Source organism: Bicyclus anynana, chromosome Z (genome assembly GCF_947172395.1).
Source record: "Bicyclus anynana chromosome Z, ilBicAnyn1.1, whole genome shotgun sequence".
Lineage (NCBI taxonomy): Eukaryota > Metazoa > Arthropoda > Insecta > Lepidoptera > Nymphalidae > Bicyclus > Bicyclus anynana.
Genome location: NC_069110.1, coordinates 4,312,499 through 4,328,795, shown reverse-complemented (window position 1 = coordinate 4,328,795; position 16,297 = coordinate 4,312,499). Strand labels below are relative to the sequence as shown.

The 16,297-nt window shown below is 39.5% G+C and overlaps 1 protein-coding gene across 2 annotated transcripts in view; it reads right to left on the bottom strand.

Moving 5' to 3' along the window:
- LOC112042891 (chondroitin sulfate proteoglycan 4) overlaps positions 1 to 16,297 on the bottom strand; it is a 41,348-nt gene that overhangs the window by 11,906 nt on the left and 13,145 nt on the right. For both annotated transcript variants that reach the window (XM_052890607.1, XM_052890608.1), the window contains 13 exons: positions 15,223 to 15,447; positions 14,150 to 14,437; positions 11,654 to 11,851; positions 11,166 to 11,272; positions 10,785 to 10,920; positions 9,410 to 9,585; positions 8,630 to 8,789; positions 4,652 to 5,857; positions 3,865 to 4,046; positions 2,558 to 2,711; positions 1,534 to 2,025; positions 785 to 980; positions 221 to 376 (listed from right to left, as the gene is read on the bottom strand). In XM_052890607.1, coding sequence (XP_052746567.1) covers positions 221 to 376; positions 785 to 980; positions 1,534 to 2,025; positions 2,558 to 2,711; positions 3,865 to 4,046; positions 4,652 to 5,857; positions 8,630 to 8,789; positions 9,410 to 9,585; positions 10,785 to 10,920; positions 11,166 to 11,272; positions 11,654 to 11,851; positions 14,150 to 14,437; positions 15,223 to 15,447 — 3,676 coding nt within the window. The remainder of the gene's footprint in view (positions 1 to 220; positions 377 to 784; positions 981 to 1,533; positions 2,026 to 2,557; positions 2,712 to 3,864; positions 4,047 to 4,651; positions 5,858 to 8,629; positions 8,790 to 9,409; positions 9,586 to 10,784; positions 10,921 to 11,165; positions 11,273 to 11,653; positions 11,852 to 14,149; positions 14,438 to 15,222; positions 15,448 to 16,297) is intronic.

Below are 16,297 nucleotides of genomic sequence, written 5' to 3'. Positions count from 1 at the left end.
TTAGGTGTTTGCCGAATCGAGTAAAGGGAGCATTTATGGGGGCCATAATGTGTGTGTGAACTTAAAGGGCTGTTTCTTTAAGGCGGCTAAAGAGTTGCGCAATCCATGATGAACTAGAAATATATTGTGCATTTCTAATAGAGTTTCAATTCATGATAAGACTGACATAGTTTGGTAAAGCTACACATTTACAGGTAATAGCGTGTTAAATCTCACTTACTTTTATGAACAAAAAGGACTTGTCTGCTATCTATATCTGCTTGCGTGAAGTGGTCCACCGCATTCTCTACATCGCCCTTCATGGCTATGTAACCAGATACTATGTCTACAACTCTGATTGTGACATTCTTCAGTGGGGTGTCTATATCATTGACATCTGTAAACAAGTGACAATAATAAAGGCATACAATAAAAACAGGCAGCTGTTCACAGTGTGGGTTGAAGATTATATTTTTTAATCAATAAAAAAATCAATGCCACTTTTCGTTGTAATTTTTTAACTAAAGAACGGGCTCACCTATCCAAACCAAATGTTTGGTTTGGATAGGTGAGCCCGTTTTTGAGTTCTTGTTTTTCGAGACTTTGTTCGGACTTTTTATTAGATGGTTTTTGTGAAGTTAGCGCATAATCAGTCTAGCGGTTCTTCATTTATCAGATTTTTTTGTGTGTGATGAGTGTTTCGAAGGTATTGGTCTCAATCATCAACAAATCTAAATATCGCTTAAATGGAGGCGAAAGAGGAAAATTTGTCATGTCAAAACATATTTACATTCAGTGTACTTACATAGTTCGTTCCTCGTAAAAGTGAATGTTCCTCCCTCCCATACGCAGAGGCCAGTATTGGCAGCCACAATGGGGGGTTCATCATTCACCGGTACAATGTTTATCCTTACGTAGAATGGTTCGCTTTCTTTACCTCCTTCTGTTATTGCTTTTAGTTTGATAGAGTCTGAGGATTCTTCTGAACCATCATTTACGTACTGGAATTAAAGAAAAGTTATATTTGAATATTATAGTCTATTTGTTCCGGGTTCAGCTTGCTTTGGGTATAGTGGTAACGTATACAGACAGGCCTGATTGTAAAATTAACTGTGTTCGTCTGCAGTGATAACAGTCCTTCAGTTGTGTTATGTTTGTGTGTACCACTCAAACGTCGTTGGGGTAGTTTCAATATTATGGTCACATGTCAGTGGGACTTAAATATCCCGATAAATTATTTTTTCTATTTTGCTAAATTAAACTTAATTTCAAATGTTTGCAATACTTTTATATTTTTTTTTCGTCGGGAGCGTACGGCATATTTTTATAATTGAACTTAATTGGATTAATTGGGCGGTTACCGCTCTGCGTTTTTGAAGTCGGACGTGTCAGTGGCTATCACAAACATACTTAATCTGTCATTTTACCACTACATTTAGAGCAAAACGGACTTCTTGGAAAAGATTATCTTGGATTATATGTAACTTTTCATGCGCAAAAATTGTAAATTTAACAAAGATACTACGAGTATATTTAAAAATTAAATGAGCTCACCATTATATTCCCTGAATTCAATTTCAAAACCGGCAACAAACTGAGCTCCTGATCGGCCATCATAATTTTTCCATATTTCGGTTTCTGTATCACTTTGTAAGAGATCACTTTGCCGCGGTAGTAATCCGTGATTATTCTAAACATATCCTGTTTAACACTGACCGATTCACCTTCGACTACAGTCAAGTTCGATGACACAATGTAAAAATGCTCAGGTATTATTACAACTGTCAACTCGACGTTTCGAAGCCACACTATGCCATTTGTTACATCCATTTTGATTTTGTCCCTCGTTCTATTAACCCCGGACTGGACGTACACTAATCGGTTCGAGTTTATGATAGATTGGTCGAAAACTTTCGTGTGAACTGGTTCTTCATAGTTTTCAACTTCAATTGTGCCGGGTGTTGACGATATTTCGAGCCAACCGTGGTAGGGGCCTTCGACTACTTGAAATACTATGTTTGAAGGCTCAATCTGAGGATGCATAACCTAAAAAAATAAATATAAGTGATATTCATAATCCATCATTAAGTTATTCTTAAAAGCACTCTCCTTAAGCGCCAGAGATTTAGCACATTGACAGGCTGGTCTGATCTGGTCTGTGCCTTGTCTTGGTTTATAGGAATTTCAAGCATACGTCAAAGATAGTGAATAAGTCCTTGCAATAGGTCTGGTCATTACTGGCTCTTGGTCTAAATATAATTTCCTCGTTAATGCGTCAATACGCGACAAGGCACGATGTTCCTTTACATAGGTAATAACTTAAACAATACTAAACTCTGTTATTTATTTAATGAAGCTGATACACACGTTTAGTTGCCAAAAAAAATCCTCGGGGTTTTCTTTACGAAAATATGTCGCCGCTTGTCGTGAGCATATTGTATTAAAGAGGTACGGAAACCGAGTATTGAATAAACCATTTCTTTCCATGTAATTTTCATATTATAATAATGACAATTACATGGAAACAAAGTCGTGATGTGACCTTTGGTTCTAGACAATGTGATTGTGGCGTAATTACCTCCAAAATATCCTTCGTAATATTAACACTGGTAGATTCTTCAACAATAAGCGGTTTATTAGTGGTTATCCTCAGAGGTTCCCAATAACTTGACGGGAATATCTTGACTGGATAGATGCCTTCCCCCCATGCCTCCAAACACATTACTTTGAATCTAAAATTAAAAATTTTGAAAATTCATTTATGGAACTCAATAGTGTTAGTTTCGAATTACCAACCTCTCAGTTTAACATAGGTGTATATAGGGGGTTTGCGTGCCCACCCTAGAATGGACCAATGCCCGCTTTAGGATTCTAGGCAACCGATATGGAATTCTATTATGATACTAAAAATAGACTTGATGTCGGGGGCCAGGTCCACCCTAGGAAGTAATCCTAGATACGCCAATGCTGTCTAACACGAAACCCTACATTAAGAGACAATTCGAAACTGTTTCAATGTGAAAACCGATTTACACAGATCAGTTTTAATTCTATCAATTCCATTTTTTTACATTTTTAATTTCATTTCTGTTTCCCCTCAAAATCATGACAATAATCAAGGTGTATAAGAATAATCCAGTCGAAAACAAGACCTATTCAGTTTTTAGTCTGGTCTCCTTAATAGTGGAGCTGTAATTGTATAATAAGGCTTCAATGACCTAATCTATACAATGTTATTACCCCAAGTAGTACATTAAATAATAAGGCTGTAGGTCTTTACCGGTCACATATTAGTCTGGTAAGACAACCTGAAGCCAATTTAAAAAATAAATCCTAAATTCACTCCAGCTTCGAATGTAGGACACTGATATAATATATATAATGAACACCAACAATAGGGTAGTAACTCATATTAAATTTAAAATAAACAATATAAATTTCGCGTAGTATATGGAATAAGGATCCGAAATATACCGATATTAATTAATTAAATTTAAGGATTTCTGAAAAAACTTAATTTAAAAATCATGTATCTTTTCAAATTTTCCTAACATCATAAACGCTGTCGGCAATTTTGTGACGTCACAATGTTACTTGATGTCAAACTAATTGATAATATTTTTGACAAACGCTCCGTTTGTAAGCTATTTGTTAACGTGACGTCATGAAACAGTTGAAATATAGACCATCATAGCCGTCAGGCGTTTTGGCTCGTATTGTCAAAAAAATATTTAATAACTAAAATTTTCATGAAATCGCGTTTCAAAAAATATGAAAAAAAAAATTCAATCTTATAGAACAGTAATGAACTATTTAAGACCCTTTTTAAAAAATGTAATAATTATATTACGCCAAATAGGTCAAAAACTCGTAAATATCTTTTACCTGAACAGATCAGTTGGAGTCTTCGGCTCCCTGTGCCTGTAGGCTACTCTACCAGCAGCAACGTCCAATTGAGTGAAAGTTACAGCACCTTGACCTTCACCAACTTCTATGGACCCATGCTTGGGCTCTTGGGTCACTTCATACCGAATATCCTCTTCGAGACAGTTCATGTTAGTGTCCACCTTATTCATAAAAGATAGTGTAAATTACAAACGTTTGTATGAGAAATAGAAAAGGATTGTTTTTATGGTTTTCCTGGCAATTATTCTACTTTTTCTTACCTTTTGAACCTTCCCTATACCTCCACGAACATTTTAAGACCAAGATAAGATAAATCCGTTCAGCCGTTCTCGAGTTTTAGCGAGACTAACGAACAGCAATTCATTTTTACACGCTTTATATTAGCTTCACTTGTAACTATGTATGTAAAAAATCTTGGAATCTTAATTTGATCCACTTCCCTTTCTTCGATTGGAATGAAATTTTGCACACGCTCTGAGTTTTGATGACAATACATGACTTTCTAAAAAACGTCATTACAAATCCAATATGGCAGCTTCCCCAAAATGGCGCACTGGCTGTTTGAAATCCAGTCCATGATTTGGATACCAAATGTAAGGGTTTGCAGTCAGGAATACGAAAAAAAAAGTAACGAGACTTAAGTCTAATATTTGTAATTTTTAGTGTGTGCTAAAAGCATGTTTTTTAGATTTTTAAACTATTTAAATTTATTATTATATATATAGATAAGTGCAAGTAAAATGTCAAATTAATATTGTCTACTTACTTGCATCTCTTTAGTAGATATAACGACTGCTTTTCCATTTTCAACAATGGAACCGTTGGTCGAATACATTCTTATAAAAGGAGGTGACGCTTGTATTTCCAGATTGCCGTTTACATCGAATAAGCCATCCGAAATCCAAAATGACATTTTTCCATACTCTTTCCCCTGGTGTTTGAAAAGTATTAGATTCTTATTGATATCGTCTTGCGTAAATTGGGCAATTTGTTCCGACGGATTATCAGCACGGAATATACCACCATTCGGAGGATCTTTTGTAAATCTTTGAACGGTATACGTTATATCTGATGGTTTAGTGTCTAAATCTGCATCTGTGTAACTCAAATCGCGAGCAGTTACAAGCCTGGCTCCTCCGTGAACGATATGGAAGACCTTTTCGTTGGCACGCACTGGACTGTTATCATTCTTCAATATTATATCTATATGGAAAACTCCGACATATTGGAAGTCTTCAGGCTCTGGGCTTAAAGCCATAAAATGAAAGGAATCGTGTCTACTTTCTGAATCATCGTGCGAATAATACACTCTATCAGAATTCAATTCTTGAAGCGTGAAGTAAGTTGTGTTATCCCTCACAATCTTCAGACTGTCGCTTATAACTTCAATCTTCCCGTGTTTGGGTAAATGTGTGATGTTAAACACAAGATTGGTTATGACGTCAGTCCTGAAATTTAAATGTGTCGCCGGTATCGCCATCCTAGAGCCTTCTGTTACTTGCAACCTCTCCAATGTAGTGTGAACTCGACCGGACATGTGATCTGAGGTAAAGGAACCTGGCACGTGCCTTATTGTCATTACCCCAGTAATGTTTTCGCATTCTGTCGCCCCTACTACAAAAGTAAATTCATCTTGTATATGAGAATACGCCCGTCTATGTAATCTGTACCAGAGTTGATCCAAGTCTATGTCCTGTTGTGTAAAAGTGCTGAACATTTGCAAATGATGTTTTCCAGATGATAAATGAAGTATACCGTACTTTGGAGGTTTTAATAGCGTGAACAGTATACGATCTCCGGATAAAGTGAGAGGTCTAGTCCTGAACCTGAGGTGCTGAGTCGATATGAAGGCTTCTCTTGTGTTGTTCAATACTAGTTCTTCGTTAGTCGATTGATATAATTCGAGTTTGATAAATGTTAATCGAAAGTCGTACAGTGTGTTCGTTCGGACGGTGCCCACGGATGCCTTAAACTGAAAAAGAAATAAAAGAATTAAATAGATGTATTAGAAGACTATACACATCGCCAACTAGTCGCTAAATAAGCGTAGCTCGTCTTGTGGGTACTAAATAACTATAAATATTGTAAAAGAATGTCCTTTCTTGCCTTTTGCCCTGTAGAGAGTCTTTCTTAGAGAAGACCAACCTAATAATATTAACATGCCTGCACTACTGTGGTACAGGGCGTGAAGGAGGAAGGGAGCGAAGGAGCGCGAGTGACAATTGCGACTGTTATTATATGAATGAAAAAAGAACCTACCGCCTCCTTCACCCCTCCCTTTTGTCGTCAATCCAACTCACAGTTTCCAATAAGAGGTTGTCAGTTCAGAAACCCACATGGCCAGAGGCAAACAGTTCAGAAAAAAGAAAAAGAAAAATCCTAAATAGACAAAGGCGACACAGAGCGCTCCATCGGCTCCCGCTCCCAAAGAAGCGGCTACGCGGATAACGACGCGCCCGCAAACGGAACGTAGAGCTGACTCTTCCAATATCAGTACTCAGTCAGCTCAAGCAGGCGAAGATGCGACCACCACAATCCTCAGAGGAATAACCCAACTTCTCCAGTCCAATGGCTAAACCACTGAGATTGCTTTTCTGGAATGCCCAAAACGCTCAAAAGAAAAAAGGCTCTCTTTCGGACTCTACTACGGGAGCAAGATATGATGATGAGATGTGGCGCTTATTTGCGACTCTACTAGTTACTACTCTACTAGTCTCCAAATACATAATAAAGTTCCCGGGGTACTTCATTTACCGTGAGGACGATCCTCATCCGCACAAACGAAACGAGGCCTCGCAATCCTAGTACGGAGAAGACTAGTACATCAGCTGCTGCCCTCCGTAGAATGGTAAACTTTCCAAGCAATGGGAGCGGAATTCGAACTGGCTGGACGTCCGCACCGATTATACATTGTATACAGACCGCCGACAAATAAAACACTAGACATGCAAGAGCTCCAGAAAATCGTGGATCCCCAAATACTAACAGTACTGGCCGGGGACTGGAACTCCAAGCACCCGGCATGGAATTCGAGTACCACGACTCTAGTAGGTAGAGCACTTTTTGCCGAAGCGGACCGAAGAGGGTACCAAATCACCGGCCCAGAAGTGCCCTTTAATGATGACCACTTACCCGACGTCCTGGACTTCATAGTGGCGCGTGGACTTCCACTTCGAAGTCCTAAATGACGATATGGCTTCAGGCCACTTGCCAGTTCTGGCCACCCTGGATGCCGGTACCGCGACAAGCCCGAAAATGCCTCCAAGGAAAAAAATAGGTTGGGACAAGTCTATCATTTCGGATATTATCCCGACTGGATCGGCATAGGCTTCAGAACAAGTAGAGATTCTTGCGACGGGAATTAAAAAATTCCATCAAAGGGGCTCTAAAAGAAGCCACTACCGAGACCACTGCCCCGAGCACCAAACCTCCGCTTCCCACATCCTCCTTGAAAAGAAAAGAATCCTCTACAAGATACAGCAGCTTCTGGAGAGGAAACGAAAATTCAGGAGAAAATGGCCCGTGCAGAAGAGACAACTGAAAATATCACTAATAGAAGACGCGGCTGATGAATTGCTGGATTACCTAGAGATCGTCAGCGAGGACCAAACCTCGCTCCACAAACTCTGCCGGACCTTCACAAAGGCCCCAACACCAAAGATGCCACTGCTGCACGAAGATGGTAATCTCCGCTATCGTGCAGCAGACAGAGCTGAGATACTGGCAAAACCTCTGGAAAACCAGTTCTCACCGTTCCCGGACAACAACCCCGTCCACATGCTGCACATCATCAGCGACAATAATGAACAAGAGATAAGTGATGCCGAGGACACACTCTTCTTCTCACCGGGAATGGTCAGCACAATAATCAAAAAATTTTAATAAAAAAAATTCCACCGACTTCAAAAATATATAACATGCGTCGCAAACGGCCCTCAAATAGGGATTTTGCGCCGGACATGCTGACCTAGAAGCTCATGTGATTTCCCATGGCGAGGTTGCCGCCTAGGCTACCACGCCATGAAAAACCAAGAAAAGTCAACAAAATAAAGATAGAAAATAGCATAGGAAACCACAAATGCTCTTAACCGGAGGCAAATCCAACGTCCGTTCTATCTTCATAAAGCGCAGTAGAGAACCACGCGCAGAGGGCATATGCTCTGGACACGTCTCCCCCCAGGCCCTGAGAGGACCAAGAGAAGAAACACAACAGTTCTTGAGTCCTCAGCTGCGCGCTACAGCGGTGCAGGGTATGACGTAAGAAGAGAGCGAAGACAGTACCGCCGGTAACAACAGCGACTGTCATTAAATGAATGTACTCGTAGAATGCACCTAACGCCTCCTTCACCCCTCCCTTTTGTCGTTAATCCAACAGACCACCACCATCCACAGCTTCAAGAGTTTGTCTTTTCAGACATTTAATATTTACATGGCTATCGCAAACCACTTCTAAATCCTCGCCTGCGCATTACAGCGGTGCAGGGTATGACGGAGGAAAAGAGCTTAGGAGGTCGTTAATGCTCTTGCACTGCGCGGACGATGATTGAGTTATTTGTTTATAATCTGTGTCCTGTCATATGGGAACAATGTCACGTTGGCGTTACTAACTTAAAGGTCTGATATTTTTAAGAATATTAGCCCTTTAAGTTCATACACACCCTTTCACTATAATTAAGTTTCTCAAGTGCTCTATTATCTTTATTAAAAAATAAAAGAGAAAGAAGAAAAGTTTGATTTTAAATACCTTAAACTCATCATGCGTGGGGTTCCCAAGTATGTGCATGTATCGTACGCGAGCGAAGTTAACCATTTCGCTGGTGAACGAATCGACCGTTTGCCATGTACCGTCTAACACTCGAAGTCGCTCCACCACACCAAACTGCGGAGGCTTCACTATATCATACCTGGAAATAAATAAACATACTTCAATTAATTAATACAAAAGTTTTGGTAAACCGCGAAAATTTACAACCTAGCTATTCATAACTTTCCGTGATAATACGGAGATAAAATACCTGTAGCCTTTGACACTTACAAATAACGTGGCCTACTAATAGTAAAATAATTTTCAAAATCGGTTCAGTAGATTCAAAGTTTACCCAACAATAACACAATCTTTTATAATACTAGTATAGATATAGAAGAAGCGTTACTCGTTTTCATCGGACTTAAAAACTTCCAGCTTCTGACGACTATTTACACATTTGCCGAACATACACAACAGTGTATGTTACACTGGCAAATTTTGCTTTGACAGTTTTAGAATTATTGGTAAATAAAATTATACCTAAAGGCCTTTAATATTGTCTAATATTCAATTAAATCCTAAATTCAGATCAAATTCAACCTTAAGGATTGAGTTTAAGGTTGAATTTGCAAATCCGATGCTTGAATTGAGTGCCAAGAAGTGGCGTTTGGCACTCATTGAGTGGGGACGAATGATGGCTGGTAATCTAAATTTTGAAGCAACTGAAAAAATATTAAATCAGTAACGCACGCACATACATAAGACAGACATACTCACTTTACGTGTACGTTGGTTTCGTCAGCATTGGTCGCGAAAGTGAGGTTGTCAGCGGTGATCAACGCATACGAATTGTGCACTAGAAATAGTCCGGTGTTATTGACCAAACGCACTTGTAAAGGCACCACCGATATCCTGAGCACACCTGGGCCGCTTGTCTCAATTCCATCCGATACCTGGAAACATTAATAGTTATTCAGCATTACGGAAAGTAAAGATCCAAACCGATAATAATTTTTCTATTACAGAAATATAATTTTTGCATGGCAAGAAAATCTTTTATTATTATTTATATTATATATATATTAAGATATAGACACTAGTAAATATACATAATTTTAAGCTTGTGGATCATCGTCCTCTGCCTACTTTTACAGTTACTACTGAGACAGACCTATCATGCATATAGGAAAGGGGATACGGAGTTTAGACCTACGCTAGACGCTTTAATGACCACTATCAGATTTTATAGCTTGGCAAATTCGTTTGTAACACTACCGATGGTCCGCCCATGCCCTGAGGGGGGTAGCGATGCCCCGCGCGTTCGAATTTACTCCCGCGCAGACAGTTCCCCCCGTCGCCCGCATATCGTGGGAGTGTCAACTTGCCAAGCTAAAATGATAACAACAGTGACCAACGGCTTAATGTGATGTCCAAGGCAGTCAAGTCCAAGGGTGTAACACCACCAACTTCCCAACGCCGGGGTGACAAGTTTTACTGTTTTTTTTTAGAAAAAAGACCCAGGAACTCGTGACTCAAATTCAAATAAGCTCTTGTGGATAGAATTATAGAAATTAAAATACAAAACTGAGTGTGCTATAGTCCGCACGACTGAAGTAAAACTTCTTTAAAAAATAAAGCGCCATCTGTGAGCCTCAGACATTACTGCATCCCAACAGGTTCTTGTAGTATACAAAAAAAGAATTGTTTCAAAGTTCTCTAAGAACGCCAACTACTAGTAGCTTTAAATAACAAAACACTATCATTGATTGAAAGTCTGTCATGTCTAACAATTCCCACCAAGCATGTAACCAATAAACCCTCGATTAACAGAGGATAACATTGAGTGAAGTCTCGAACTTGTGACCGAAGGATGTAGGGTTAAAGACGTCTTTTAAAACTATTTTACACTCCCCTTCTCCACTCAAGTCATACTCCCCGCCTATACCAAAATAATCCATGAAGGATTATCCAACCAAAGGTATGTATGATCGAACGTCACGACAAGAATGAGCTATGCCACCCGAGCGGTTTACCACTACTTCCCACCTAACTCACAGAACATGTCGGCTCGACACGAGCCAACCTAACGAATGACTCACTCGCACCGACACGCGCATAAAGAAGTTTTACTTCAAAAATATATTATGTTTACCTGTAAAGTGAGCCGAAGAGACGTTTTGTTGAGTTGCTTATCACTGTTAGTGCCATGAACGTAGGATATAACACCTGAATCTATATCCTGTTGAGTGAATGAATCCACAGGCTGCCCGGACATTTCAATATGTCCACTGAAACAAAAATAGATATGTGTATAATATTTTTTAAAAAATTGCAAAATTGGTTTTAATACGGTATTTTTCATCTCACTGTAACGACGAAAATGCTAAGTATAAAGAAATCTGTGATACGAAAGAAAATGTGGTAATACATACCCTTTATGATAATAATTAATCAATATTTATAAAATGGATATTTACTACTATCCATTTTCAAGAACTACAATGCATTGGAGATAATTTCATAAAAATAGTACCTGATAGCCTCATTCTTCCCATGCAATACTGTGTACAATAGATCTTCTGGTGGAGTGTCTGGATCTTCAGCTTTTAGTATGTCTGAAGTGATGACCTTTCTTGTACCCTATAAATAAAGGATATTAGTATAGTTAGTGATATGGAGAACCCTATTACAACATACATAGGGTTCATATATTCATTTATATATATAGTTCATAGGGAAGAAATAGAAATATACAGCATTAGCCCTCATTCTCACGAGTGTTATTTAACGGATGTTAAAATAGCGTTCAAATATAGCATGAAGTTAAATGAAAGTCATCTATCAAACCAATTCCAACAACCAAAATTGAAAATGCAACACTGCTTGAAAAAAAGCGACATGTTTTAAAAACGCTGTGGTGTGAACATATACTTGGGAATGTATTTGTTGTATTTAAACGGTTTTTTAACGTCCGTTAAAAAAACTCTCGTGCGAATGGGGGCTTATTATCGAAATTCATACCTGAGTGAGTCTCAACACCTTTCCCGGTAGTAGATTGAGAACAGGTGGATCATTCACTGGAGTGACATTGACGTGCAAGACGAACGTGTTCCGTCCCTGAAGATAGCTGGGAAGGGTGAATTTTGTCTCTGGAATCAATTCCATTTCAACCACAATTGCATCTTGGTGATTCTCTGACCCATCGTGGACATATCGGACCTGGATAAAATGAAATAGTATTAATAGTATTACGGTATATAATATTAACATAGTTAGCTATAGTCAGGCAGTGCTAAAAGCACTGGCAAAACTCTCGACCACGTCAATTGTACTACTAGACTGTCAAGGCCCTAACAAAATTTGCAACAAAAAATCACAGTGACCTTAAATTGGATAAAAGGGCACAGCGGATATTTAGGTAATGAAGCGGCAGACGAACTGGCGCATCGCGACTCAACACTGACTACTGAAGGTAGTAGGACCCGAATCAATACTGCCCATACTGTTCAGTGAATATAGAACATGGCTACTTAGGCAGACCATTAACACCAACCAACACAACTACATGCAAACATACAAAAGAGGCATTACCGGATTTCGACCTAAGGATAACTAAGAAACTCATGCGCATCACACAAGAAAAGTTGAGAACAGTAGTTCGCCTAATAAAGGGCAACTGTCCACTAAACAAACACCTTTCAATTATTGTAGATATGACTGTGACAGTCCTCTGTGCAGAGCGTGTATGGAGAAAAATGAGACACCGCTACACGTTATGCTCAGTTGCAGGGTGTAACGGAACAACGAGCAACCTACATTGGTTCCTCAGCGACACTACATGAGACTATCAGCGACCTGGGCGGCCTGCTAAGCTTCTGAAGCAAGCTCGGCTGGCTGGAGTGAACCCAGCGGGGACTTACACTGAAGGACCCACGTACAACGGCCAATCACATGGCCAAGTGTGGAAACGGCCCAGAAGCAAGAAGAAATTTACGATATGTACGCTCTTGGATTTGTACATACTGAGTACAAGTAACTGACAAGACAACACAAGAGTGTGTCTGCTACCCAAACAGCTAGTAGGAACTAATAACAATATTCACAATGCGCCTCAGTCTAGTTAATTCGAGTAAACTGTTATAATTTTTTTTTTGGATAAGAAACAGCAATTGCTAAGTTAATTGCATACGCATTTCGATAGAAAACTGTTAAGAGTTACTGAGTTAAGTTAACAGAAACATTTGCACAGTAAGCCTGTACTTTAAAAAAAAATGCGCTTGTGTTAGTTTAATACAAACTAATTTTATAAGTGCGAAAGTAAGTCTGTCTGTCTATCTGTCATCTGTGTGTCACATGTCCACGTTTAAACTGCTCAACCAATTCGGATGTGGTTTGGAATTAAACCTTGGAGTATAGATAAGTTACTTTTTATCCAAGAAAATCCATGGTTCCCGCGCTATTTGTAGAAAACAGACGGCCTAGTGGCAGTTTGAAACTGTTACTATCGCGTTAACGTAAACTAGAATTTCTTAGGAATTGAAATAGTGCCATCTAGTGGCTCTACTGCACAACTGTTTCAATTCCATATAAATTCGCGATTAAGTCAACGCGATAGTAACAGTATGAAAATATTGAAAACTCCCACTAGGCACACAGAATTTCACGCCAACGGAGTTACGGGCGTCTGTTAGCTTATAAATGTCTGTGGTGTTTTTTTTTTCATCCAATAAGGTCGTCGACCACATCATCACAATGTGTCGCGGCTTGCAATGGCGTCTAGACTGAGGCGCATTGTGAATATTGTTATGTTTGACTTGTGCTAACGATTAAGTATAATAAAATTGTTGTGTTGATCTCCCTTCCCAGCAATAATTTGGTATTCTAATATGAAGCGAACTGTAGTTTTAGTTAGGCCAAGGTCTTCAAACAGGTTTTAGTGAATGACTCTCGCACCCACGTTATTTTTTATTGTAGGAGGAAAGCCTGATAAATGACAGCAAATTTGCTAGTCGAGGATATCAGATTTATTTTATTTATTTATTTATTCAATGAAAAACTAGCCCTTGACCGCGATCGCACCTGATGATAAGTGACGTTGCAATCGAAGATAGTAGCGGGCCTACAACAGATACTCTGACGGTTTGTACGGGATATCGCACCGGACGCTGACCAGACCAGACTAGAGGCAATTTAGAAAATATAAAATCCTAATCTGTCTGATATGGGCATCGAACCTAGGACCTCTTTGAACTACACCACTACCAAATGAACCAGAGAGCTCATCGTTCGACTTCAAATCTCCTACATTCACCGGCAGTTGACTTAAATAAGGCTGAGTTTGCAGCCAGTTGTCATCTTGCTAATCGTCTTAGTAAGCCGATTAGTAATTAGTTTTTTTTTTTAGTAGTATTGTAGTTTTAAGTACAATTAAAATTTAATTGCACATGCCTAATAATAAATATGGCATTAAAGTTCTTGTTGTTGTTATTGTCAAACAACATGAAACAAAAAACAAACCTTATCTCTAGACAAGTCCATCAAAGTGAAGAACTGTTTAGACTTCTCGCCTTCAACGTAGTTAGTGTACTGAGGCAGGTTCCTCTGGAGGGAGAGGTCCACGGCGATCCTGCCGTGTTGGGGTGACTGCGCCACGTGCAATAACACCCCGGACGGTCGGACACCGTACTTGTGGTGGTCCAACACCACGTCTATGTTCTGTGTGGTGATAACAGCTACTCCGCCTTCTTGAACAGTCAGCGGATACAAAGCCACGAGTTCCAATTCACTGCTGGATTTTGAAAATACCTGAAAGTGTGTTTTCATTTATCAGTCCATTGCTGTATTTTTAATAAATTATATGCAACTTGGACAGAAATTAATAATTCTCGCCTTGTTGCGCAAAAATGGGACAATTTTTTATTCATAAATATATTATGACACTCCAAATTTACAAAGCTGAAGAGTTTGTTTGTTTAGTTGAACGCACTAATCTCAGGAACTACTGGTACGATTTGAAATATTCTTCCAGTGTTAGATAGCCCATTTACCGAGGAAGGCTATTATTCCTCTATTCCTATATTATTCATCGTATTCCTGCGGGAACGGGAACATTTTATATTTTTGTAAAGGCTATAAGTATTATTTTCAGTTAACCTAAACCCGTATTCTAGGAATGTATAAAACCCACTGCGCCGCCATGTTTGAAAGTTTGCCATATTGAATTTAGAATGATGTCATTTAGCTAAGCGTGCACCCACTAACGCTACTTTAGTTTACACAGACAAACGCGCTTGTCCTGTACAGGTACACCTCACTTACCCAAACATAGCCAAAGAACCTTTAAATATCTATGCCGCTAAATATGATCCAATACATAGGCCAACTGAACCAATGTTATGCGACCGGCCAATAAACCTCAATCGGCCCAGCCGGGGATCGAACCCAGGACCTCCGTCTTGTAATTCCACAGCGCGTACCACTGCGCCACGGAATCCGTCAAATATATCTAACCCGTTTATATTATGATCCAATGCCAGTCACTGGACCTCCTCCATCTTGCAAACTTTATCTATAGTAGTAAAAGTAAGTACCTTGTACTTTTCCGCATAATCCGGATTGATGCACAACTCATTGTCACACTTGCAAGTGAAGTGGTCGACGCCATGCTGCTCGCAAGTCGCGCGCGGCACGCACGGCGGACTGGGCCCGGCGTGGCAAGGATACCACCACACACAACGAGGGCTCACTCCGTATGTGACCACTGCGTTCGGTAGTCCTATCACTTTGTCGTCCACCTCGATCGGTCTGATACAACCCTAAGAAATCAATACAATACGTTTTTAGACAGGCTTAGTGGTATGCCTTTTCACCACTGCGTTCGCTAGTCCTAACACTTTATCATCCACATCGATAGGTCTGATACAACCCTAAGAAATCAATACAATACGTTTTTAGACAGTTTTTAGTGGTGTGCCTCTCCACCACTGCGTTCGCTAGTCCGAACACTTTATCATCCACATCGATAGGTCTGATACAACCCTTAGAAATCAATATAATACGTCTTTAGACAGGTTTTAGTGGTATGCCTCACCACCACTGCGTTCGGTAGTCTTATCACTTTATCGTCCAACTCGATAAGTCTGATACAACCCTAAGAAATCAATACAATACGTTTTTAGACAGGTTTTAGTGGTATGCCTTTTCACCACTGCGTTCGCTAGTCCGAACACTTTATCATCCACATCGATAGGTCTGATACAACCCTTAGAAATCAATATAATACGTCTTTAGACAGGTTTTAGTGGTATGCCTCTCCACCACTGCGTTCGGTAGTCTTATCGCTTTATCATCCACCTCGATAAGTCTGATACAACCCTAAGAAATCAATACAATACGTTTTTAAACATGTCGTATGCTTCTCGCACCCACTTCTTTTTTATTGTAGGAGGTAAACATGGATATTGCCAGTTGTATTTTTTTAATTGTTTACAAGTTAGTCCTTGACTACAATCTCATCTGATAATAAATTATGATGTAATCTAAGACGGAAGCGGGCTAACTTGTTAGGAGTAGGAAAAACCACACCCCTTTAGGTTTCTACTCAACATCGTACTGGAACGCTAAATCGTGTGACGGTACGTTTTTGCCAACTTGTTATGTCAGACT